General features: G+C 38.3%; 1 protein-coding gene across 3 annotated transcripts in view; it reads right to left on the bottom strand.

Annotated features, from left to right (window-relative positions):
- The window catches only part of LOC150087051 (uncharacterized), a 521,728-nt gene that overhangs the window by 95,354 nt on the left and 401,459 nt on the right, over positions 1-24,915 (bottom strand). For all 3 annotated transcript variants that reach the window (XR_016546863.1, XR_016546862.1, XM_090371782.1), the window contains exon 11: positions 6,205-6,417. Coding sequence is in view for 1 of the 3 variants with exons in the window: in XM_090371782.1 (XP_090227908.1) it covers positions 6,205-6,417 (213 nt within the window). In the remaining 2 variants the exon portion in view is untranslated. The remainder of the gene's footprint in view (positions 1-6,204; positions 6,418-24,915) is intronic.

The raw sequence follows: 24,915 nt of genomic DNA, 5'->3' as shown, positions 1-24,915 counted from the left end.
CATGTTAACAGCAAAATTTCATTAATAATCAACCATGGTGAGTAAGAAATCCACTTTAATCATTTACGTTTGAACTTGAACATTTGACAGTGGAATGAGATCTCCCATAAATTTGTTTTTGGACTTGAACTCGAAAGTGTTACTGCAAAAGGAATATTTGATTCTCTGCACGATTGTCTTCAGTCATACGGTATGATGGAAAATTATTTAAAAATTCACTTAGTTTGCGTCACATGTGATGATGCAGCTGTTATGATGGGTAGTAAAAGTGGCGTTACGAAAGTAATGAAAGAAAAATTCCCTTCTTTAATAGTGTGGCATTGTGCTAATCACCAATTAGAACTATCAGTTGGTGATACTGTGAAATCCATTGCAGGTATTGATAGCTTTAAAGCATTTACTGATAAACTTTATGTCATGTATAATGCGTTGCCAAAAAAAGCCAGAGAATTGAAGGTGTATGCAACTCGCTGGATACTGAAGTATTAAAAATTGGCAGAATTTTAAGCACACGATGGATGGCATCAAGTTTCTGGTCTGTTTTGAATAACTTGCTTCCCCCCTGTGTGTGGGATTACTTTTTTTTTTAAACTGATCTCCCTTGTAATTTATCACAGTTGGAGATCAATTTAGCTGACTGGAATGCTTTCCAATATCCTGTGGTTCTTTGACATCAATACAGTCAGTCAGAAGCCTATCAGTGATGCAGGAGAATACAGTACAAGAAATATTGCCAATGCAACAGCAGTAGCAGCAGCAATTTCTATTCTAAAAACATCTACCTAGTTTCCACCATTTACAAAAACTATAGTAGAATGAATAACAAAAAAAAAAAAAAAAAAAAAATCACAACAAAAACAAGCCATGGGTATAACTCCAACAAAATCTCAAAGCTTTCAAATGTGCACACACTGAAGTATGTTATGCTTGATGTCCAAGCCAAAAGGAAATAATTGATGCACTTTACACATTATCAATCAGTTGCTATTTGTTATTAGGTTTTTAGAAGCATTAGCAACTAAGACCATATTGCTCCGGGAATATGCGGTGACCTTGACCCTTGAATATTCCCTTGACCTTTTCGCATCCTCTGTATTTGGTGGTGATGGGCTTGAACCCCGATCTAATCAAGAAGCGTGTGCTACGCACTGCTGCTCCTTCCCACCTGGCTACGGAGGCACCTTATCAATCAGTAGAGCAATCCTAAGCTAGTCTGGGACAAAAATCGGAAAATGAAGGATAAAATACACACTACAACAACAAGTATGTTGGCAAGTCTGTCCCCAGTTCTGTCCTTATGGATGATAGCAAGTTTATGCAAAGAAGGGTCTGCATTTGCCTTTTTAGCTAGGAGAAATTGACTGTAAACTGAAGGTCACTAGCCCCCTCCATATACTTTTCATAAACTTATATTTAAAAGAGTAAGAGATTACCTTAATCTTTTGCATAGAATGCTTCCAGTCAAATGCTCTTCAAATGTAAATGAATAAGATAAACAGATAAAAAATGTTTAATGAATTCTTTCACTCATAAAGACATGACTGATTCAATGCACAACAGAATAAAAAGCCCCAACCCAACCCCGAAACACATCAAACCAACCCAACAAGCCCATGAGTGCAAGAAGACATTGTGTTCTGACACAACGGTAACGTCTCTATGAGTGAAAGAATTCATTAAAATTATTTTATCCATTTACATTTGGAAAGCATTGAGGGAGGCATTTTATGCAAAATATTGAGGTAATCTCTTATGCTTTTAAATACAGGCATACCTCGGTTAACGTTACCTCTGATAACGAAGCTTTGGTATAACGAAGTCGGCAATTTCAAGCCCCATTTAACATAAAAAAATATTCCAGTTTAATCACATGAAATCTAAACAAACTGAAGAAATTACGGAAACCTTTGGGGCTTCTCGTGGTTGGTTTGAGAAATTTAAAAAACGGGCCAGGATTCATAGTGTAAAATTAACAGGAGAAGCTGCAAATAAGTTTCCAGTAAAACTAAAGGAAATAATTGAACGTGAAAATTTTCCAAATTTGGTGTTCAATGTTGATGAAAGCGGTTTGTTCTGGAAACGGCTACCAACAAAAAGCTTCATTTCTGAAGAAAAATCAGTTGCTGGGTTCAAAGCAGCCAAAGACCGTTTAACGTTACCCTTTGGATCAAATGCCTCTGGCGATTATAAATTAAAATTGTTATTAGTTTACCATTCAGAAAATCCGAGGGCGTTAAAAGGTAACATAAAAATGAATTTACCTGTAATATGGAAAGCAAATAGAAAAGCGTGGGTTACCAAGGAGTTATTTACTGATTGGTTGTTAACCACTTTTGTCCTGAAGTAAAACGGTATTGTCAAAAAAAACAACTTTGAAGAAAAAGCTCTTTTGTTGTTAGACAATGTTCTGGGACATCCTACTGATCTTAACACGTTGGACACATGCATTCCTGTCAAAGTTGTGTTTCTTCTAGCAAACACAACTTCCCTGATTCAACCATTGGATCAGGGAGTAATAGCATCATTTAAAGCTTATTATCTGCGTCGAACATTAAGCAGTTTAACTGAACTAGAGGATAAAGAGGAAATGACAGTTAAAACTTTTTGGAAAAACTACACCATTAAAATCGCAATTGAAAACATTGATAGTTCTTGGAAAGAAGTCACTAAGAAATGCTTAAATGGAGTTTGGCGCAAAATATGGCCAGAAGTTGTACTAGAAGAAGAAAATAACATCCAAGAAATTAGAAATGAAGTTATCCAGATGGCTCAATCAATAGGTTTCGAAAATGTCGATGAAGAGGATGTTAGGAATTTATTGAATGCAGAAGATGATGGTCTTTCAGTGGAAGATTTAGAAAACCTTGTTAGCAACAAAGACAAAGATAATGAAGACGAAGTTAAAGAAGTTCCTGCCGAAAAAGTGTTAACAACCAAAGATTTAAAAAAGGTGCTTAAATGAATTCTTTTAGTGAAAATGATCCTGATTTAGGAAGAAGTGCTATTGTTAAGCGATCAGTGTTAAATGCAATAACTCCGTATAGGCAATTGTTAAATGAAAGAGGAAAAAAGCATAAACAATCAACTTTAGACTCATATTTTAAAATGTGATTTCACTTTGTATGTAAGTTGACTGTTTATTTAATAAAACTTTTCTTTGTTCGAAAAAAAAGCTTTTCATTTTCTTTACGTAAGAACGTATCCCTATTCTGGCCATAGTATTTTTACCTCTGAAAACGAAGTTTCGCTTAACGAAGTAATTTCGTGGAACGCATCCTATTCGTTATTCGAGGTATGCCTGTATATTGTTACAATGTAGAAGTTATTGAGCCTTGTAGCTTTGTGTTTTATTAAACTTTTTATCCACATAATTTTAGGTATCAACTACAAAAAGTAAGGACCGTTCACAGATTAACAATTTATTGATTAGACGGGGTGGCTTTGTAGTGTGAGAGCAGTGTGGAAAAATCAAGTACGTCTCATGTATGTCCCTTGATAACAAAATAACAAAAGAAAACTGGTTCATGCTTTTGTGGGAGGGTCATCATGATGTCATCAGTATTCTGCAATTATTTGGAGACTGGTGGATAAGTTCGTTGACTTCTGAAGGCTTATTTCCCTCAGCCTTGGATTTATCTTTTTAGGGGAAGTATGGACAATTTCATACACAGATTCAGAGTAGGGGCATGTCTCCTGCGTCGTTTCTCGGAGAATATACACTAATCGTTTAAATTTCCTTTAGCTACAAAAAAAAATTTTTTTTCATTGCTAACATAGGATTTTATCTATTTTTGCATTGTGGCTCAGTGATTTTCAACTGACTACAGTTGACAACACTGATGCAATTGTCATTCTAGTTTGAGGTGTCATGCAGTTTGGTCATGAGTAATGTTTATTTCAAAGTAATTCAGAGTTTAGATGGGTGCCAGTGTCCGCCAGTCACATTACGTTTGAACGTTGTATTTGTTTGGTTCTGTGCATTATATATATATAGGGCCCCCCATAATTTTTTTCTGGATCTGCTGGTGGACAATGTCTTGTGTTCATTTTTTCTGCATGAGTTCCAGACTGAGCCATTAGGCACCTCCTTAACTTTGAGATTCAGTTTTTGTGTGCTGCCACTACAGCTTGATTTTTCTTCACCAGCAGGTTTTGGTAGTAGTGGAGCATTAGGAGGTAAAGATATTGGAGTGGCAGCTGATTGAGTTTTCTGTGCAGGTTTTTGAGAACAATAAATAGAACACAAAGGGTGTGAATGACTCTTTTGGTGGAATAGTTATTTCCATTTGTGTCCTGATGGAATAGTTCTGTGAAATCTTTTCAGCATACACAGGATTATTTCTAATTATCTTTAAGTACTTTTCTTGCCTTCTTGCAAGACATGTTTAACTCCATTTTATGTCTCTGTATTTCTTTTTTTCCTATAAATTTCTAGCTTGATTCAGAGTATGCAGGGTACTCTCCTCAGCAGTTCACACGTGGGCTTTGGAGCTGAACATAACTTAATAGCCATTTTCATTCTATTGAGTGCATCAACAGCACCAATCATGCCCTATGTGAATGCCCATATTTTTGATATTTAAAGCATCTTAAACAATTTGTATCACTGTATTTGGTAGTGAAGGCAGACAGCTATGAATTAAATTACAAGAAGGTGAATTAAAAGTAAGGAGGAGGTTTCTAGTGAGGATTAGATACTCATCCCAATACACAGTTTTGCAGCTATCATTCTATGGTTTGCTATATGGGGGGGGGGGGGGGGGAATTAAAACACTGATGGACGTAATATTCAGGTCACTTGTGTCAGGTGACTGAATTTCCTTTCAAAAACCACTCAAGTAAGAGTATGACTATATTAATTAAGGTAGAGAAAGCTACAGCTTTTAACCCACAGCCGACAGTTAATGTGATTGCACCTCTACATGAATGGTGTTTTTCCTCGTATTCCCAATATAAATACAGTGGATTCCGGTTATTTGGGCCACCGGTTAATCGGGGCAGCCGTTTATTTGGGGCAAATCTTAAAAAATAGAAACCAATTGAGAAAATAGCCATGGTTTACTTCGCTTAATTGGGACAGCATGTCGTTTAATCGGGGCAGGAGACCGCAGCACTGGAGATTACCCTATGATTGTCTCCGACGGTTCCACGTGGTTCGGTCAAAATTCTGGAGGTCACAACCATAAAACAATAAAACCAATTAGCAGTCACCTGTTTATTGGGCTTTTCTGTTAGTGAAATCTATCATAAACGGTCAGTAAACTCGATTTTACAGAATTTGCGATAATACCGACAGCTGGAATTCTGTGGGTTATTATGGTGAAATGTGTTTACACTTCCATGAAATCTTCAATCATATAAAAAAATTAATTTTCAGATCTTCTCTTCATTCCTATTTTTAAAGCTTTGTAACTCGTTACTCCGTTCTCACTTGCACGTATTGTGTTACTTGCAATTTGTGTGTGCCGTGTTCTTTGTTATTGATTGCTTATCTTTTTACTGTTTTAAATTTTAACTCCCACCCACAAATGTCAGTAAACAGAAGTGTCAACTAGTTCGATGTACATATTATAGTACATATTAATTATTCTTCCAATTATAACGTATATTCTTCCGATTTTCATGTATCATTTAATTTTTTAATTGGTAAGGTAATAAAGGGTAAATTTGTGCTTAATATATCTTTCCTTTTATAGCCTGTGGATAAATTCCTCCTATTTTCGCTAATTAGAATCGCTGTTTAATAGAATTAAAATTCAATTCACAAACGTGATCACAATGACCGGTGCTTACTGCACAACATATAGTGAACGGTACTTTACTATGGTGACTCCATCGTAACGTGATTTGATTGTACAGCAAACCAATTGTAAAGGGGGGGGGGTACACTGTATTTTTAACTATTTACGTGAAACTTCGGATAATTGGGGCAGCCGCTTAATCGGGACAAAATGCACTAGTCCCGATGTGTCCCAAATAACCGGAATGGACTGTATAATGCATCACTTGACCCATGGATTCAACAACATCATTATAAGAGAATTTATGCATTTATAACAACAGAAACATTAATATACTAATTTTACTTTTTTTTATATTTCATTAAGTATGAATATTATATCTAGAAACTTTAGATAAGTATTTCCTTCATAAGAGTTTTTAATAACTCTGACTCTGTAATCATGAAATATACTTTCCACTTACCAATCTCATTCGGAAGACACTCTAATTTATTTTCTTCAAGGTCTAAAACCCGAAGGTTACGGAGATTTCCAATTGTAGAAGGAAGTCTCTTGAGCAAATTGTTGCTAAGTATAAGAACTTCTAAAGCCTGAAGGTGTTGAATATCATCAGGTATCTTGCTGAGTTGATTTGTACCTAAGTTGAGTTCAACCATATTTGTCCAAGTTCCGATATCTAAACAAATAAAAGATTATCAGGGGGCTTAAAAACTGATATCTGATGAAGGGAAACCATGAAATTTTTCATTATATGGCATCAATGTTAACCTACTCCTTCAATGGCAAGTTTTTATACAAAATACTTTAAAATCACTTCTCAAAATACAGATTATAAATCTCCTAAAGATACGAGGGTTTCCGAAAAGTAAGGTAACACATTTTTTTTCTTAATAATGGTGAAAGAGAATGAGATGAAATGCGGTGGACAGATAGACCCATTAATAATGTTCAAACAGACTGACAGTGCAGTGTTGTAGTACTGTTGCCTCACAGCAGATTCCAGTTGCAAAATAGCGGCTACTGTGCGAGTGTGGTCCAAAACAAGTATACACGAAGTTATTCGCTGGTTGCTGTGTATGGCAAAAAGGTGATGACAAAGAAGTAGGTATGTTGACATTGAAGATCAACATTGGGTGGGCAGGCCTTCATGAGCAAGACAGAAGACAAACATTTTGTGCATTAAGGGCATCATTCTTGAAAACAGGCAAGTGAAAGTGTGTGAAACTGCACAAATAGTGAACGTGAGTTGTTGTTGTTTGGTTTTTAGGAGCATTAGCAACTAAGGCCATATTTCTCCGGGGATATGCGGTGGTCATTCGCTGACCTTTCCACATCCTCCATATTTGATGGTCACAGGCTCGAACCCTGCCCCAGGTGGGCAGGAGCAGCATGTGCTACACACTGCTGCTCCTGCCCACCTGGCTATGGAGGCGCCGTGAACGTGAGTGTCGACTGTTCACAATGTTCTTGGCTTTCGAAAGGTGTGCTGCCACTGGGGCTCTGAAAATTGTCGGAGGAGGACAAAGCAAAACACACGGGGATGTGTCTGGAGAACCTGTTGCGATACAGCGACAAAGGGGAGGATTTTCTCGCTCTCATAGTCACAGCAGACGAAACATGGGTTCATCACTTTATCCAGGAGTGCAAACAAGACTCCATGACCTGGAAACATCCACTATCTCCTGTGCACAAAAAATTCAAAACTATTCCCAGTGTCCAAAAAGTCATGGGCACAGTGTTCTGGGATCACCAAGGCGTACTTGTTGGTGGATTTCTTGCCGAAGGGAGGAACAATCAGTGCACAGCTTTAACTGAAAGCCAACATTCACCACAAATGACCAGGACTCCTGACAAGCAGAGTGATTTTGTTGCACGACAACGCAACTTCACACACTGCCCACACCACTCGTGAGTGGTGGTGCCATAATCGTTGGGAAACTCAGTCACATCCCCCTGCAGCCCAGACTTGGCGCCTTCAGACTTCCATTTGTTCAGCCCTCTGAAAAAACACCTTTCAGGAAAGCATTTCACTATGGATGAGGAAGTTCATCAGGCAGTGTGATGTTGGTTACTGCATGTGGGCACGGACTTCTTCAATACTGGTATTGATAAACTGATCCATTGTTGGGACAAGTGAATCAATAAAACTGGAGACTTTTGAAGTAGTGCATGTTCACTTATTTCTTTGTGTGTAATTTCAACTTCGTATTATTAAACATCATTGAGAGAAAAAATGTGTTACCTTACTTTTCGGAAACCCCTCGTAGTAATGTATAAAAAATTAGCATGACAATCAATACGTTTACCTGGAGTATCATGCATATTTTGATGTGTTCATGGGTTGATGAATAGCTGACAGTCTCAGAATATATTCAAGTGATATATTGCAATGTGTATTGATGTCAAATTTTGTGTACTATTAAAAAGCTTCCACCTGAAACATTTTACTGTTGCATCAATCATGTGGCAAGGATTTGATGAAGTTTGTGAAAGTTAAGTGGCACATCGATTTCCAAGGAACTTTAGTGCTCTCATGACAGTAGTAGCTGCTGCTGCTGCTGCTATTGTCATGAGAGCACTAAAGACACTGGCACAAAACAAATTCAGGATTATAACAGCAAAAGTAAGACAAAAATGTTTCAGCTCAAGGACACACTATTTAGAAGTGTTTACAGTGGTATGCATTATTCAAACATTTTCAAAGTGATAAGGGGTCTTGTAGATCATTCAGAGATTTGAAGGATAAGAGGCATTGTCGTGCAAGGTACATTTTACATTATGTGCCTGTGTGCATTGAGTAGAGTCTTCTACTGCATTTGGCCTATTTGAACCATGGCTGAATTACTTCCTCCTATCTGGATGAAAGTTGGAGGCCAACAATTGGCTAATTATGCATTAGAATTCAGATCAAGATAATATACAGAGGAATTAAGGTAGAGTGGTCAGCACCAGTGTATCAGAAATGACTATACTCAAGGTCATTTTTCAGTATATTTCTTTCTTTCTTTCTTTTTGAAAAATTTGTAAATAAAGTTTACAGATTTCAAAAAAATAAAAAAATAAACTTTTTTTTTAGCCCAGATGATTATACAGTAAACCCCCGCTATTCGTGGTTGCTGATTTAATATAAAATGAAACCTAAAAAAAAAAAAAAAAAAAAAGTGAATTTTAAAAGTGCCGTGAACATTTTCCGCCATACAAAACATGGGAGTGGCTAAAACCATCTTGCCTGGTCAAAACAGTGCTCAGTGGGTGGGGAGACGGGTAACAAAATCGCAAGTGTGGATATTTTCCACTAATCCTTGTTCAGTATGTGTTAGGCGCTTGTCATGGAAGGTTTCGTCGTTTGCTTTTAAATGCTTATAAATTGAATAAATTTATCAATTTATGCAAAATATCTACTATTTTGCAGTGTGTTAGTGTAAACAGACTTTTTCAAGTGTGTTAACGATTAAAAGGAAGTGACTTTATTGTGGACAATTCTTTTCTAACCCCTGCAAAAATATGGCTACAAATAATAAGGGAATTGTACAAAGATCAAAGAAGGTGATGACCTTAGCGAGTAAAATTGAGTTATTAGACAAAATTTCTAATGGTGAAAGTGTCTCGTCAGTGGCAAAATCAATGAGTCAATGGTATGATCAATCAAGAAATCGGAAGAAAAAATCTGCTGTAGTGTCCATGAAAATGTGCTAATTGCTTCAAAAATTTGCTCTGTAACTCATGATGTTAAATTAGAAAAAATGGAAAAAGCTTTAAATCTGTGGATAAAAGACCGAATCAAAATAAAATTCCGTTAAGTTCACTCATCATTCGTGAAAAGGCAAAACACCTTTATCAACACTTTAGCGAAACTGGTGATAGCACTAGTGCGATAAGTTTTTTTAGCTAGCAAAGGTGCTGGTTTGAAAGATTTGTTTGAAATTTCTAATAAATATTACATTTAATATTTAATTGTTTCTTACTTTCATTTCAATACCTTATGTTTGTATTTCACTATGTACTGTATGTACATAGTCATATTATGAAGGTACATATAATACATACATAGACAAAATTTTAGACTAATTTTTTTTTCTTATATATTTCATACTTTGGAACGGAACCGTTTTATTACTATGGGAACCATAACTCAGTTGTTGTTATTTTGTTTTTAGGAGCATTAGCAACTGAGGCCATATTGCTCTGGGGATATGCAGTGGTCATTCCCTGACCTTTCCGCATCCTCCGTATTTGGTGGCTCATGGGCTCGAACCCCGGTCTAATCAAGAAGTATGTGCTACACACTGCTGCTCCTGCCCACCTGGCTATGGAGGCACTGCCATAACTCAGTATTTGTGGCATTTCTCAGGAACGTAACCCTCGCGAACAGCGGAGGTTTACTGTAATTTACAAGTGGCAGAGGGTGACTGTTCAAGTACAGGATGTATCTCATGCTTATTAAAGAAGTGTATGTAGTGGATTTTTGGTTAGCCTGTATATGTTGAGTCATTATCATCAGACAAATTGTAAATTTGAAATTTAGCTAGTGTAGCGGGTGTACAAGAAACTATTACAGTACAACAAAGTCCTAAATCATTAACCTCCCATTCACTACTTTACTCCATGCTATCTTATTTCTGTTTGGTAGATCTTGAGTCTTTGCCAGTAAGTCCCTTTCCTATAATGGCTGACTGAAAACTGATCCACAATTCTCTTGTTTCTCAGCTTCTAGGCCATTACCATCCATTTTTGCCTTGAATATCTATTCAGTTAACCTTCCTTCTCCTATTCTTTCTACATGCCCAGACCATCTTAAATGTGTCTCACTTACCTTTAATTGGATATCAGCTACCTTAAGTTTTTTTCTTATTTCCTCATTTGTAATATGGTCCTGATGCTGCATCCACCTGTTAATTCCATTTTTTTTTTTCCATAAATCTCTTGTTCCTGAAAATAATTATTGACTCCTTAATTTTTTTTTACCCAGCTGTCAGTTCTATAGGTTAAAATAGGCTTAAAAAGATGGATGATGAAAACAGAGATTGTGGCAGATTAAGATGCTGCACGAACGCCATCAACTGGGCAAACAGGAGAATTATGGAATATATTTCAAGCAGCAGTCACATAAGCATGAATGCATATATATCATTAAGAAAATAAGCATGTGATTACTTTTATGGTACAAGAGGTTGCATACAACAGCTATAGCAATGAGAAATACTGAAGTCTAGTGCAGCTCAGGCCTTCAACGAATATACATAATTCCTGAATTAGACAATTGATTTGTATTATTTCTTCTTTCCAATCATCTGAAGTTCATATAAATAATGGATAAAATTAAATTTGGGTTGTGAGGAGAGAAAAGCAATTCTTAAATGGTAATAGAAATTTGAAAATGTTGTTAGAGGTTCGGCATACATGAGAAAGACAAAGGTGCCCACTCATCTAACAATAACCCATCTATACGGTAAATTTGAGGATGATGGAACTGTACACAATATCAATAAGACATGTAGTGGGAGGAAAAGGACATTAAGAAGTATTAAAAAGGTTGATGTTTTTGATACTGCTTGAATGCATTTGAATGTTTCCCACAGAAGTCAAGAATAGATAGCATTCACAAGAAATGCAAATGAGTCAACTGAGTGTTATATGAATCTTAAAGGTCATAAATTTGAAAGCTTTTCAGACCTGGATTACTGCATGCAATATAAGAATGTTCAAATTCTGGAAGATGATTCAGATCACTGAAAACATTTTTGTGACAGTAATGTCATAAAAATGATGGAAACCGCACTTTTGTGATTCAATTGTATGGTCAAACCAAGCCAAACTAAACAGATATTTGAATTGTGTCAACTGTTTGAAGTTGCTTAAAAAACCAAAGTAAACTTCTGCAGCCATTGTGTTGTACATCAAATGTTCAAATTTTGCCGCCACTGTTACAGTATTGATATAGGGATTACTTGGAGGATTTTTGTAATCAACATCAGAAGTGCTTTTGTTACAACTATAACCTATAAATTTATAACAAACATTTTTATAATGAAACTGTATCACTTAGTATGTAACATAATCTAAAATGGGCAGTTTGCACTGCCATCAAATAAGCAGGATTAGTGTAGTGTTATTCTTTTCTATTATTTTCGTGAGTTCTTTTTAAGTCAAATTTAGACTAAAATCATGTCTAAGATTAGAAAAAGCAAAGGACTAAATATAGTGGGAATGCATACTTCAGGGGAGGACTTCCAAGGGCAGGTCTCCAATGAACCATGATGATGTGTTACATGTTACTTATGCCCTTTCTCTCTCCGAACCTATCTTTAGTAGGACATGAAATAGCCATAAAGTATGCCTTTGTGTATGTTCGTTGCAAAAAGCATGAGAAGATTAGGAACAAATTTGGTGTTCTGATGGGATTATAGGAGGCCCGGAAGAATAGGGTTCACACCCTCAAATGATTAAAAGAGAGGAATCTACCAAGAATCCAGCCCGACCGCAGCATCAGACAACACAACACCATCAACAGCACAGGTTGTCAGTCCACCAAAAAGTAGCTATAGTCATTGACTATTGTCAGAAATGGAAAATATATTGTGCAAAAAAAGCACATGTGGAATAAGTCAAGGTATGTCTGCCAAGACCTAAAGTTAATGACATTGTTATACATGGTGAAACTAATGATAACAAGAATAGGTCACCTGTGAATTTATTTAAGAGGTACAGAATAACGTTGAGAAACAGTCACTGAAAGTGTCTACAATTCTGCTCAGGCACAATAGGAGGGAGTAATGGTGAGAGCCTTGTGAATAAATTCAGCCATGGAGAGAGTGTGTGCAAGGCTCATGGGATAGAGTTTTTCTTGGTGTGGTGCTTTTTACCAATATAAAATGCTTCTACACTTAAATAAACAGGATGTAAGGATATTTGCTGATGCTATCAATGCACTGTTAGGTGGGTCAGAAAACTGCTAGCTTGGGGGGGGGAGTTACATTATTAATAGATTAACAGTAGCCACAAGCAGAGGTAAAAGTGATTCCTCTACTGCTTCTACTGGAACACACAGCAGCCTAGAAAGCAAGGTGTGTTCAAGGCCTGCTGGTGATATTCACAAACAAGCAAATACATGGGATGTTAGGGTTACTAACTGTTAAACCAATTGCATGTATACTTACATGTACCCTAATGCTAGGAGCACATAGTACGCAAATTTGATGAATCTGAAGTAATGGGAAGTCACCAAATGCAAACATTGTGAGGTTATCACAGACATGGCATCATTAAAATATAAGAAATTCATAGTTTGAATATGGGGAATACAACTGAGAACAGGCAGGATAGAAGGGGGGGGGGGTTATGTCTTAGTTAAAAAGCAGATAAAATCTAAGGCTGAGCATCCAGTGGACATCCGTGGTCAGTGCAATGACGAGCTAGTGCAAGGTGACAAAAGTACTGGGAAAACAAATATGAGAGTAGGAGTGTTATGGGCCTAATGACTGTGATGAGTATAATAACCAACTATACATAGAAATCTGATTGGCCAGTAAATCAGAGTATCTTATAATGGAGGATTTTAACTTTCCATTTGATTGAACTTGGGAATTGGCCACTCACATAGTAGCAAGACTTTTGTGGATTTATTGGATGACTGTTTTCTGGAGCAGCATGTTAGACAGCAACATGAGGAAGCAATATTCTTCATTGGATTATCAATAGCAATTCTTTGTGTATTAAGAATCTGCAAGTAAAAGACCCTCTGGGTGGCAGTGATTGTAATGTGCTGATGTGGGATTTGCTTAATACGATATAACTACTATCAAGGGTAAAGTGAAGGGCTTCTGCTTTTGTACGGAGGTGATTGCAGTGGTTTCAGTACGACCATCTGATGATGTGACCGACAGCAAATTCTAAATGGGAAGCATTTAAGAAAGTAATTGTAGAAGCTATTACATTTTTATATCAACTAAGAAATCAGTTCCAAGCTTAGATCTAAACGGATATTAGATGAACTGATGAGACTTGTGGCAGACAAGTAAAATGCACGAGATGTATATTATCAGGTGATAATGTAAATTTGGTCCTTGAGGTTGTCACACACATTCTCTCAGATATGCCAGACAAGCTGTACTTGCTGCCTGGGAGTCTAAAACGCTGATGGAACTGATATTCGGGTGACATTCAAGTCAAGTGGACCCAATTTCGGCGAAGTTCGGACGGTCTGTGACAGCCATATCCTCTGCTTGCACCTTCACGATGGTGGGACTGTTAGTATTCCTGGGTATAACCTCCATGCGCAAGTACATGGTGGGTGACCACCCAGGTGGGAACCAACGTAAGCAGGGGTCGAGGTGTGACGCCCACACCACATGGAGGAATGCCGCCCCTCTATGTTACCAGGCAGTACTAGGTGGTAGATGACTCTCATCAACCGGTGCAATACCACCACTTTGCTTATTGAAGGCTTGAAGTGGTGGAACCCATGTTTAGTCTCTAGAGCTAAGTTCCGGTCAACCCTTCCCTATCTCTTCCATCATGCAGTATGATTGATGACTTTTGAGGTTATGATGAACATCGTGGCGAGATCCAATATTCCTTACATTTCGAGGGTACAGCTCTAAAACGGTGTTCACAAGCCGGCCGCTAGTCAGTACACCGGACCGAACCTATTCGTAACTCTCTAGGAGGCTTCCGGATCAGCTAGTGTATAATCTTGCTACCTCTACTCTGCCAGATGGTTACTGGAGGGAGTCTGAGTAGTGTGTATGTGGGGAGCATTGTCGAGGCCACTTTATGTCAAGGATCTGGGTATATTCTTACCGTGTGTACGCCATATCCAAAATTTTCATTACTTCACACAGCATGTCCCACCCACTTTTTCTTACTATTGAATACACCATGAATTGTCAAACTAATAGAGCAAGCCTATCTGGGAAAAGATCTAAACCTGCCAAGCACTTCCTAATTAATTTCACAAATATATGTGGTCTCAATTCTAATCTCAACGATGTCCATTTCCACTTGCAGTCTGCCAAACCCCATGTACTTTTTCTGACAGAATCTCAGTTATCGGTTGATTCAACTACTGCTCATCTCAGATGCCCAAATTATTCGCTGTACGATTCCTTTCGCCTCAAAGGTGGTACTTGTGCATATGTCCGTTCTGATATTCCCTGTTAGACTTGGCAATTTGGAATCTCCTCTTTTTGATCTTATCTGGCTTAAAATCTCTCTACATCATTGTGTCAAATTCATCTGTTGTCTCTACCGTTCTCCCAACTCCACTAATCACTTGGAGCTCTTTGACTTCCTCTCTTTGCAACTTGACTTTCTCCAGTCCAACTTTCCTAACAGTGAGGTAATTTTCCTTGGTGATTTTAATGTTCACAACTCCAGCTGGCTTCCGTTTTCTAGCCATACCGACCCAGCTGGTCGAGATGCTGAGGCTTTTGCAATTACTAATGACCTTGCACAGATTGGTGTTCATTTACCTACAAGAATACCAGACAATCCTAATCATATAGCCAATACGCTTGATCTTTTTCTCACAAACAACCCTTCTAAGTACACGGTCGATGTGAGAGGTCCTTTAGGCACTTCAGATCACAACTTGGTGATTGTCTCTTCTCCAATGGAACCTTTATCTCATGGCTATTCCCAACCTCGTGTTGTTTGGCATTACAAGAATGCAAAATGGGATGACCTGCGAGACTTCTTTTCTTTGGTCAGATTACTGTTTCAAAATTTCTGATGTCAACGTTTGCTCACATTGTGTCAGCGAAATTATTCTTGCAGGAATGGAATCCTTTATCCTACACTTCACTTTAAAATCTCGTCCTTTAAATAAACCTTGGTTTTCCAATAAATGTGCTAAGGGTGTTCAAGAGAAGAATGTTGCATATCGTAATTGGCTTGTTTCTAATTCTCCAGTTTCATTTTCTGCCTACACCAAAGCTCGCAACAATTGTAAAGCATTTATTAATCAGAGACGGCCTCCGTAGCCGAGGTCAGGAGTGGGAGTGCAGTAGCACACGCTCTTTGAGTAAACCGGGGTTCAAGCCCCTGAATGCTGAATACGGTCGATCTGCCAACCCACACTGGACCAGCTTAGCAGATTATGGTCCATTTCCCTCAGCATGAATTGTTCAGGAAGCTTCCATCCTGCAGTGGGTTGATAATGGCTGCACTTTACTTTACTTTTTTTATTAATCAGTCCAAACTAGAGTTTGAACAGGCTAAGAGTAGAAAACTTGCTTCTTGCCCTAATGGTAGCCGAGCATTCTGGTCTCTTGCCAAAGCTATTGGCCGCAACTTTTGCCCATCTCTGCTCCCACCTCTGTCCAAACCAGATGGTTCTGTTGTCACTTCAGCCAAGGATAAAGCTGACCTGCTAGCATCCCATTTTTCTTCCAACTCATGTATTAATGATCTTGGTAAAACACACCTGCCACTATTCCCAACACGCTCCATTCAATGCCTCCTGTGGTATTCCGTCAAAAGGATGTCAGAAGGATTTTGACGAATCTTGATGCCAAGAGAGCTCCAGGTTCCGATGGTATTTCTTCACTTGTTCTCAAAATCTGTGCTCCTGAACTTACTCCTATTCTTTGCCGCCTTTTTTCACTTTCTTATTCCAAAGGTGTTTTTCCTTCTGCTTGGAAATTTGCTCATATAGAGCCAGTTCCTAAAAAGGGTGACAAATCCCTCCCATCCAATTATCGTCCCATTGCAATTACTTCTACTCTTTCTAAAGTAATGGAGAAATCAATTAACCGCCAACTCTTAAAGAACCTAGAAACCTTCAGTGTGATCAACGATCGCCGGTATGGATTCCGTCAGTATCAATCCACTGGTGATATTCTGGCTTATGTTACCCATTTATGGACTAATTCAATGGAAAGGTTCGGCGAAACACAAGTAGTTGCTCTTCATATCTCAAAGGCTTTCGATCGTGTTTGGCATAAAGGTCTTCTAAACAAGCTTCCATGTTATGGTTTGCCAACTGTTTTTAGTAATTGGTTATCCAGTTTTCTCTCTGATCGCTCACTGAGGGTGATGGTCGATGGCTCTCTATCTTCTAACTTCTCCACTAATGCCGGTGTCCCCCAAGATTCAGTTCTTTCTCTACTCTTTTCCTCTTATATATTAATGACTTTCTTCCATTGACAGGAAATTCTATCCATAGTTTTGCCGATGGTGGTAGCACATTGCATTCCACTTTCCATTTTGAGAAACCCTGTCCTGCTCAATCAGCTTCAACTTCTCGAAAATCTGCTACCAATTCCTTAAATGCGGATCTTCAGGTAATTCACCAGTGGGGCAAAGGCAACTTATTTGATTTCAACCCTTCTAAAACTCAGTCTTGTCTTATATCTCGCAAAAAAGGATTCTTCTGCTCCTATGCTTATCTTTAGTGACACTCCAATTTCTAGGCAAAATGATATATCTCTTTTGGGGATTACCCTGACTTCTAATCTCTCTCTCTTGGCACAAGCACATTACAAATATTGCTTCCTCTGCATCTAAAAAAACTTGGTTTTCTCTTTCGTTCTCGGCGTTACTTTTCTTCCAAACAGCTGCTCAATCTGTATAAATCGCAAATCCGCCTTGCCATGGAATATTGTTCCCACATCTGGGGTGGTGCTCCCAAAACCTCTCTTAGGCTTTTTGATTCCATTCAGAAGAGGGCAGTTAGGTTAATTAATGATTCATCTCTAACAGAGTCTCTCCACTCACTGTCTCATAAACGTACTGTTTCTGCTGCATGCCTCTTCTACAGATACTTTCATGGACAATGTTCTTCTGAATTGGCTTCTATAATTCCCGCTCTCTCTTTCAAAACAGTCCGAACACGTGCCACCACCAACCAACATCCATTTACTGTCCAACTTCAAACTCACAGAACCAACTTTTCATCTTCCTCGTTTATTCATTCAACTGCCGTTTTCTGGAACAACCTTCCTTCATACGTATTTCCTGAAAATTACAGTCTACAGAAGTTCAAGTCCAATGTCAACAAATATCTTCTTTCATCTTCTCAATCTCCAACCCAAGCACGGTACTAAGTACTATAGGTTCTAATACCTCTCATGTTTGGGGTTTAAACAAAAAAAAAAAAAAAAAGGATCACAAAGGAGGTTAGGCAAACTAAGGCAGATGAGACGTATTAACAGTGGAATGAAAGGGTTAAATAACATTAGTCCACTTGATGTTGATGGTTTAACTGCTGAAGCTTCTGCTTGGGTTGCTGAAAAAGTGATTAGGTATTTTGCTTCTACATACAAGCATGAGTAATTTAGGGAGGGGAATGCCAGACATTCATCAAAATCTAACAGGGAATTAAATGGTTTTATGATAATTGAGGCTTAACATAAAAAAGGCATGTGAGGTGCATTGGATCTATCCATTTGTATTAAGTAAGACAGCAAAGGAGGCAAGCAAACCCTTCAAGGGAGGTCCAATGGATTGGAGATGTGCAAATGTATCTCGAATTCACAAAGGGAGATCAAAAGGTGACATGAGCAATTACAGACCTGTTAGCTTAACCTCTGTTCTAGAGAAAATAATGGAATCTCTGGTTAAAGAAGTAATGCAGGACTATCTAGACAGAATGCAGTTATACTGCACTCACAGCATGGATTTGTTAAGGGATAATCTCGTCTGATAAATCTGATTGGATACTAAAATAGTATTTAAGGAAATGGATGCAAAAAAATTAATTTTGATATCATACACCTGGATTTCAGAAAAGCTATTGTTATTGTTTCACCTAAAACATTGCGGAAAAAATTGAAGCAGTGTGGCATTAAAGGCAAGTTACTGCTCTGGATAAAGTGATCGATGACTGGGAGGAGACAGAGTGATTATTAATAATTATTAATAGAAATTCCAGGTTCATTTTCTGCCTATACCACAACTTGCAACAATTGTAAAGCAGTTATTAAGCAGTCTGAACTTTCGAACTAGAATTCAAACAGACTAAGAGTAGAAAACTTGCTTCTTGGCTAAATGGCAGCTGAGAATTCTGATCTCTTGCCAAAGCTCACCGCAAAGTTTTCCCATCTCCGTTCCCACCTTTGTCAAAACCAAATGGTTCTATAGCTGCTTCAACCAAAGACAAAGATAAAGATAGAAATGGTTCTATAGCTGCTTCAACCAAAGATAAAGTTGACCTGCTAGCAAACTACTTTTCTTTCTTCCAACTCTTGTATTGATGATCTTGGTTAACTACCTCCCAGCAATTTCCAGTACACTCCATTTAATGACTCCCATAGTTTTCCATCAAAAGGATGTCAGAATGATACTGATCAATCTTGATGCTAAGAAAGCTCCAAGTCCTGATAGTATTTCTCCACTTGTTCTCAAAACCTGTGCTCCTGTTCTGTGTCTCCATAAGTGGAAGAATACCATTAACATTCAGCTTACTCAATACATTCAAGGCTTTGAACATCTCAATCGGATCTCCCCACAGGCGCTTTGTCTTGCAATGCTGCAATGAACTGAAGCCTTTCTAGGAAAGAGTACCACTTTGACCACTTCACAAATCTGGTTGCCCTTCTCTGCACTCATTCCAGCTGGCTGCACGTGAGGACGAACATCATATTAGGTAGGTGGTCACAATGTTCTGGCTCATCGGTGTGCACACGCACACACACACAGTCATTTAGCTCCTTGTTAGATTTACATAAACGTCTGGCATCTCCTTCCCTAATGAATTCCTGATGTGCAAATGTAGATGCCAAAATATCTATTCAATTTGTCCACAACCCCTTCCTTCGCTGTTTTTCTTTGCCAGAGACATCTCATATTCTGCCTTACTTTGCCTAACCTCCCTTGTTTTTTTTTTTTTTTTTTTTTTTTTTATTTGGTAGTTGTTGGCGCATCGGCTTCTGTGGCCATATTGCACCTCCCAAGGTTTTTGCAGTACTTTGATCCAAGCCCGAGGCGGGAATCGAACCCGCGACCTTTGGGTTGCCGGGCAGGTACTTTACCCACTCGGCTAGCCCGGTCGGCTACCTCCCTTGTGACTTGATTGCAGACTAATTTATACCTACCATAGGCTTCTGTATCACCTGATAATTTATATACATCCCATGCAGTTTTCTTCTCTGCCATGTGTTTAATAGTTCATCTGACATCCATTTAGGGCTAAGCCTTGAACAATATTTCTTTGTTGATATGAAAAGCCCAGTAGCTTCTTTGATTACTTCCCTGAATACTTCCCATTTAGAAATTGCTTTTAGTAACATCATCTATTAGTCCCACTGTACACAATTTATAAATTGTCTGAGGCCTCTGTAGTCACCTTTACGAAAGCAAAAGCCTTTTCCTTTAACTGTTATTGTTGTTTGGTTTTTAGGAGCATTAGCAATTAAGGCCATATTGCTCCGGGGATATGCGGTGGTCATTCCCTGATATTTCCGCATCTTCCGTATTTGGTGGTCATGGGCTTGAACCCCGGTCTAATCAAGAAGCGTGTGCTACACACTGCTGCTCCTGCCCACCTGGCTATGGAGGCATCCATCCTCCTTTACCATGACAGTAGTTAAGTGTTTAATTAAATTTCACATTAGTACATTGTCATTGCTGCCACAGTGTGTCTTTTACATGCAGATTGTTAATGCGTGAAGATGCACTGCTGATAATCAGATCAAGATTATTGCTTCCTCTTGTTGCCTCTGTAACATGCTGCTGTAGAAAAAAGTCATCCAAGAAATCCACAAAAGTCTTCCTAGTGTGTGAGTGACCAACCCACAAATTCCAGTCAACATCTGGAAAGTTAAAATTCCCCACTTTGAGACATTGTGATTTGCTGGTTAGTATACTCATCAGTCATTAGGCTTATAAAGCACTCTTACTCCTAATTTTGTTTTCCCAGTGCTTATATCAACAGCAAACTGACTGAATATTGCACTCGTCACCCAAATCAATAGGTATACAAGATGTCAAAATTTTCAGATGTGAAGAGTTATTGCAAAGTTTTCTGTGCGATGCACAAGTAAAATTTCATAAATTTTAATGAAAAAATTTAAATTAAATCATGAAATAACAAAGATATAGATGTATTCAAACAATTACATAAAGGCTGGCTAAATAGGTATTATCAGTTTTGTCACGTTCATGCAATTGGTTTCATCACAAAACCTAGATGTGCTAGAGGAAAACCAAAAACAAATTTGGAATCAGCATCTAAAGATCTATCTAGACCACTTTTTTCCTCCCCCGATACAAAATCCTTGCTGATCCGTGTTGCTAAAGGAAAAAATTTTCTTTGTAAGTAGTTGAGGTTAACTACTCAATCGGAGCAAGAGTACATTTTAAGGTTGGGTGAATTCAATTAGCTGGATGAATTTCATTCCTATATACAGTCGATTCTGGTTATTTGGGACAAACCAGGACTAGTGCATTTTGGCCCGATTAAGCGGCTACCCCAATTATCCAAAGTTTCACGTAAATAGTTAAAAATACAATGTACCCCCCCCTTTACAATTGGTTCGCTGTACAATCAAATCAAGTTACGATGGAGTCACCATAGTAAAGTACCATTCACTATACGATGTGCAGTAAGCGCCGGTCATTGTGATCATGTTTGTGAATTGAATTTTAATTCTATTAAACAGCGATTCTAATTAGCGAAAATAGGAGGAATATTATCCACAGGATATAAAAGCAAAGATATATTAAGCACAAATTTACCCTTTATTCCTTTCCAATTAAAAAACTAAATGATACGTGAAAATCTGAAGAATATACATTATAATTGGAATAATTAATACGTACTGTAATATGTACATACTAACTAAACTAGTTGACATTTCTGTTCACTGTCATCTGTGAGTGGGAGTTAAAATTTAAAACAGTAAAAAGATAAGCAATCAATGACAAAGAACATGGCACACAAATTGCAAGTAACACGATATGCGCAAGTGAGAACGGAGTAACAAATTACGAAGCTTTAAAAATAGGAATGAAGAGCAGATTCTGAAAATTATTTTTTTTATATGATTGAAGATTCCATAGAAGTGTAAACACATTTTACTATAATAACCCACAGAATTCCAGCTGTTGGTATTAGCGCAAATTCAATAAGATCAAGTTTACTATCAGTTTATGATAGATTTCACTAAAACAAAAGCCCAATAAACAGGTGATTGCTAATTGTTTTTATTGTTTTATGGTTGTGACCTCCAGAAATCCGACTGAACTACGTGTACGGGTGTAGACAATCGTAGGGTAATCTTCAGTGCTGCGGTCTCCTTCCCCAATTAAACGGCATTTTATCCCAATTAAGCGATTAAGCGAAGTAAACCCTGGCTATTTTCTCGTTGGGTTCTGTTTTTTAAGATTTGCCCCAAATAAATGGCTGCCCCGATTAACCGGTGGCCCAAATAACCGGAATCCACTGTGTGTGTGTGTGTGTGTGTGTGTGTGTGTGTGTGTGTGTGTGTGTGTGTGTGTGTGTGTGTGTGTGTGTGTGTATATATAAACCTGCATAGCTAATTAATACTAAAATAAGTAATTAATACTCTCTATGTGGAAAAACAGAATATTAGCATTAGTAGAGGCATATGATGCAAGAAAGCAAGCTTATTCAGCATCAGCCAAAAAAAAAAAAAACCACAACCACTACTCCCATTTCACCCCTCTGTTCGTTCGAAATACCTGTCCAGCTGAGCCTTAAATTTGTTTAGGCTATCAACTTCAACAACAAGTGATGGAAATCTATTCCACAAACCAACTGCCCGCTGGCGAAAGGCAAATTTCCGCGCATCTGTCCGACATCCGTCCTTCCTCAATTTGAATTTATGCCCTCTCAGGTGATTATTCTGAGCAAGAGGAAGAATCCCATCGGCATTGAGCATGCTCAAGCCATTCAAAGTCCTATACACCTCTATCAGATCACCTCGCCGATGCCTAGTCTCCAGACTCTGTAATTTGCAAAACTTAAGCCTTTCTTCGTAAGAGCAACCCTTTGTTCCATTCACTAATCTTGTTGCCCTTCTCTGTACTCGTTCCAGCAGCTCTACATCCTTCTTGAAATGAGACCTCCAGACCTGTATACAGTACTCAAGGTGTGGCCTGACCAATGCCTTATACAAGGGAATAATCACATCCCTATCCCTGCTTGAAAAATTCCTGTATATCATTGACAAGACACCATGAGCTACTCTTGTAGCTCGTCTGCACTGCTCAGAGAACTTCATATCTGCCTGCACAATTACCCCCAGGTCCTTTTCATTCTCTACCACTGTCAGCGTAGTATCACAGAGTTGATACGTTGATCTGGGGTTACTGTTTCCCATATGTAGTACTTTACATTTGTGAATGTTAAACTTCATTTGCCACCTCTCAGCCCATCTGCTCAACCTTTCCAGATCCTGTTGCATCTATGGGTACCTCTCCTGAGTCCAAAGAAGCTCTCATAATTATGGCTAGGGGTTTTGCTTACTTCCTTTGCTGCCTCCTTTAATATAACTGGATAGATCCCATCCACCCCAGGTGCCTTTTTTATGTTTATCCTCAACAATTTCTCCTCCACTTTCCTCTCAGTTATTAGAAAATCATCTAGCTCACCGCCAATGTTTACTTCACCTACGACATTCACCTTCCTGAATAACTCCTCATGTGTGAATGTAGATGCAAAATACTTGTTTAGATTGTTATCCACCTGAGCAGGATCCTCAGCTGTTGAACCATCAAGATCCAGTGGACCAATGTGATTCATCCCTTTCCTTCTTGAGTTTAAATAGGTAAAGAACTCTTTTCTGTTTTTCTTTGCATCCTTTGCCAAGGATTTCTCATAATCTGCCTTTGCCTGCCTAATCTCCTTTGTGACTTGGTTACAGACCAACTTATATCTATCATAGGCTTCCGTGTCACCCATTAATTTGTATGTATCCCATGCATTTTTCTTCTCTGCCATATGTCTCATTAGTTCATCTGACAACCATTTAGGCCTGAACCTTGAACAATATTTCTTGGTTGGTATGTAAAGCCTGGTAGCTTCCAAGATTAGTTCCTTGAATGCTTCCCATTTTGAATTTGCTGTTGGTAACATCATCAGTTGGTCCCACTGTATAGAATTTAAATACTGTCTCAGACCATCATAGTAGCCTTTACGAAAGCAAAAACCCTTCCCTTTACTTCTGATGGTAGTTACCTCCTTGAGTAAATCCCACTTCAGCACACTGTGATCACTGCCACCTAGTGGTTCCTTTATCTGCAGATTCTTAATGCATGAAGAATCACTACTGATAATCAGATCAACAGTATTACTCCCTCTAGTTGTCTCCCGAACAAGTTGGTGTAGAAAACAATAATCCAATAAATCCATAAATGCCTTGCTAGTGTGTGAGTGACCAACCCACAAATTCTAGTCAATATCTGGGAAATTAAAATCCCCCATTATAAGACTCTCTGATTTACTGGCCCATTCTATTTCCCTGTACAGTATCTTATTATACTCATCAGAGTCATTAGGCCTACATAGCAAACTCCTACTCTCAATTTTGATTTACCTATGCTTATGTCACACCAAACTGGCTCGACACTGCCCTGTCCATCAATGTTGACTGGTTTCACTTCCTTGGATTTTATGTGTTTTTTAACTAATAGCATAACCTCTCCTCCCTTCCTATCCTGTTCATCCTTCCTGTACACATTGTACTCCCCAAATTCCAGTTCTGCATTCCTTATATCTGTGTGACACCACGTCTCTGAAATCCCGACAATATCTGCCTTTGATGTTTTGAGCAATACCTCAAATTCATCAAATTTATTTACTAAACTCCTAGCATTGGTGTACACGCAAGTATACATGCACCTGTTTCTATTCTTAGCTACCCTAACACAACCCATGTGTTTACTTGTACCGCAATGACTTCCAGCAGTCTCTGAAATATCCTGCATCTTGTTTTTCAGGCTTCTGCTCATTCCAATAGAAGCTATGCAAGAATCTCTTTCACCTCTGCCATTGGCTACTGTTAATCTATTAGTCTTTGTCTCCCCCCAAGCTAGGAGTTTTCCAACCCACCTAACACTGCCTCGATAGCATCAGCAAATATTCTTGCACCCTTTCTATTTAAGTGTATCCCATCCCTGTAGAAGCAATCTCTCCTGTTAACAAGTACAGTCCAGGGTGAAAAAAATCTACCCCTTGAGCCTTGCACAATCTTTCCAGGGCCGAATTGATCGA

Source organism: Mastigoproctus giganteus, chromosome 4 (assembly GCF_048544385.1).
Source record: "Mastigoproctus giganteus isolate SK-2022 chromosome 4, ASM4854438v1, whole genome shotgun sequence".
Classification (NCBI taxonomy): Eukaryota; Metazoa; Arthropoda; class Arachnida; order Uropygi; family Thelyphonidae; genus Mastigoproctus; species Mastigoproctus giganteus.
Note: the sequence above shows the minus strand (reverse complement) of the source record. Positions and strands in the feature narration are given on the sequence as shown.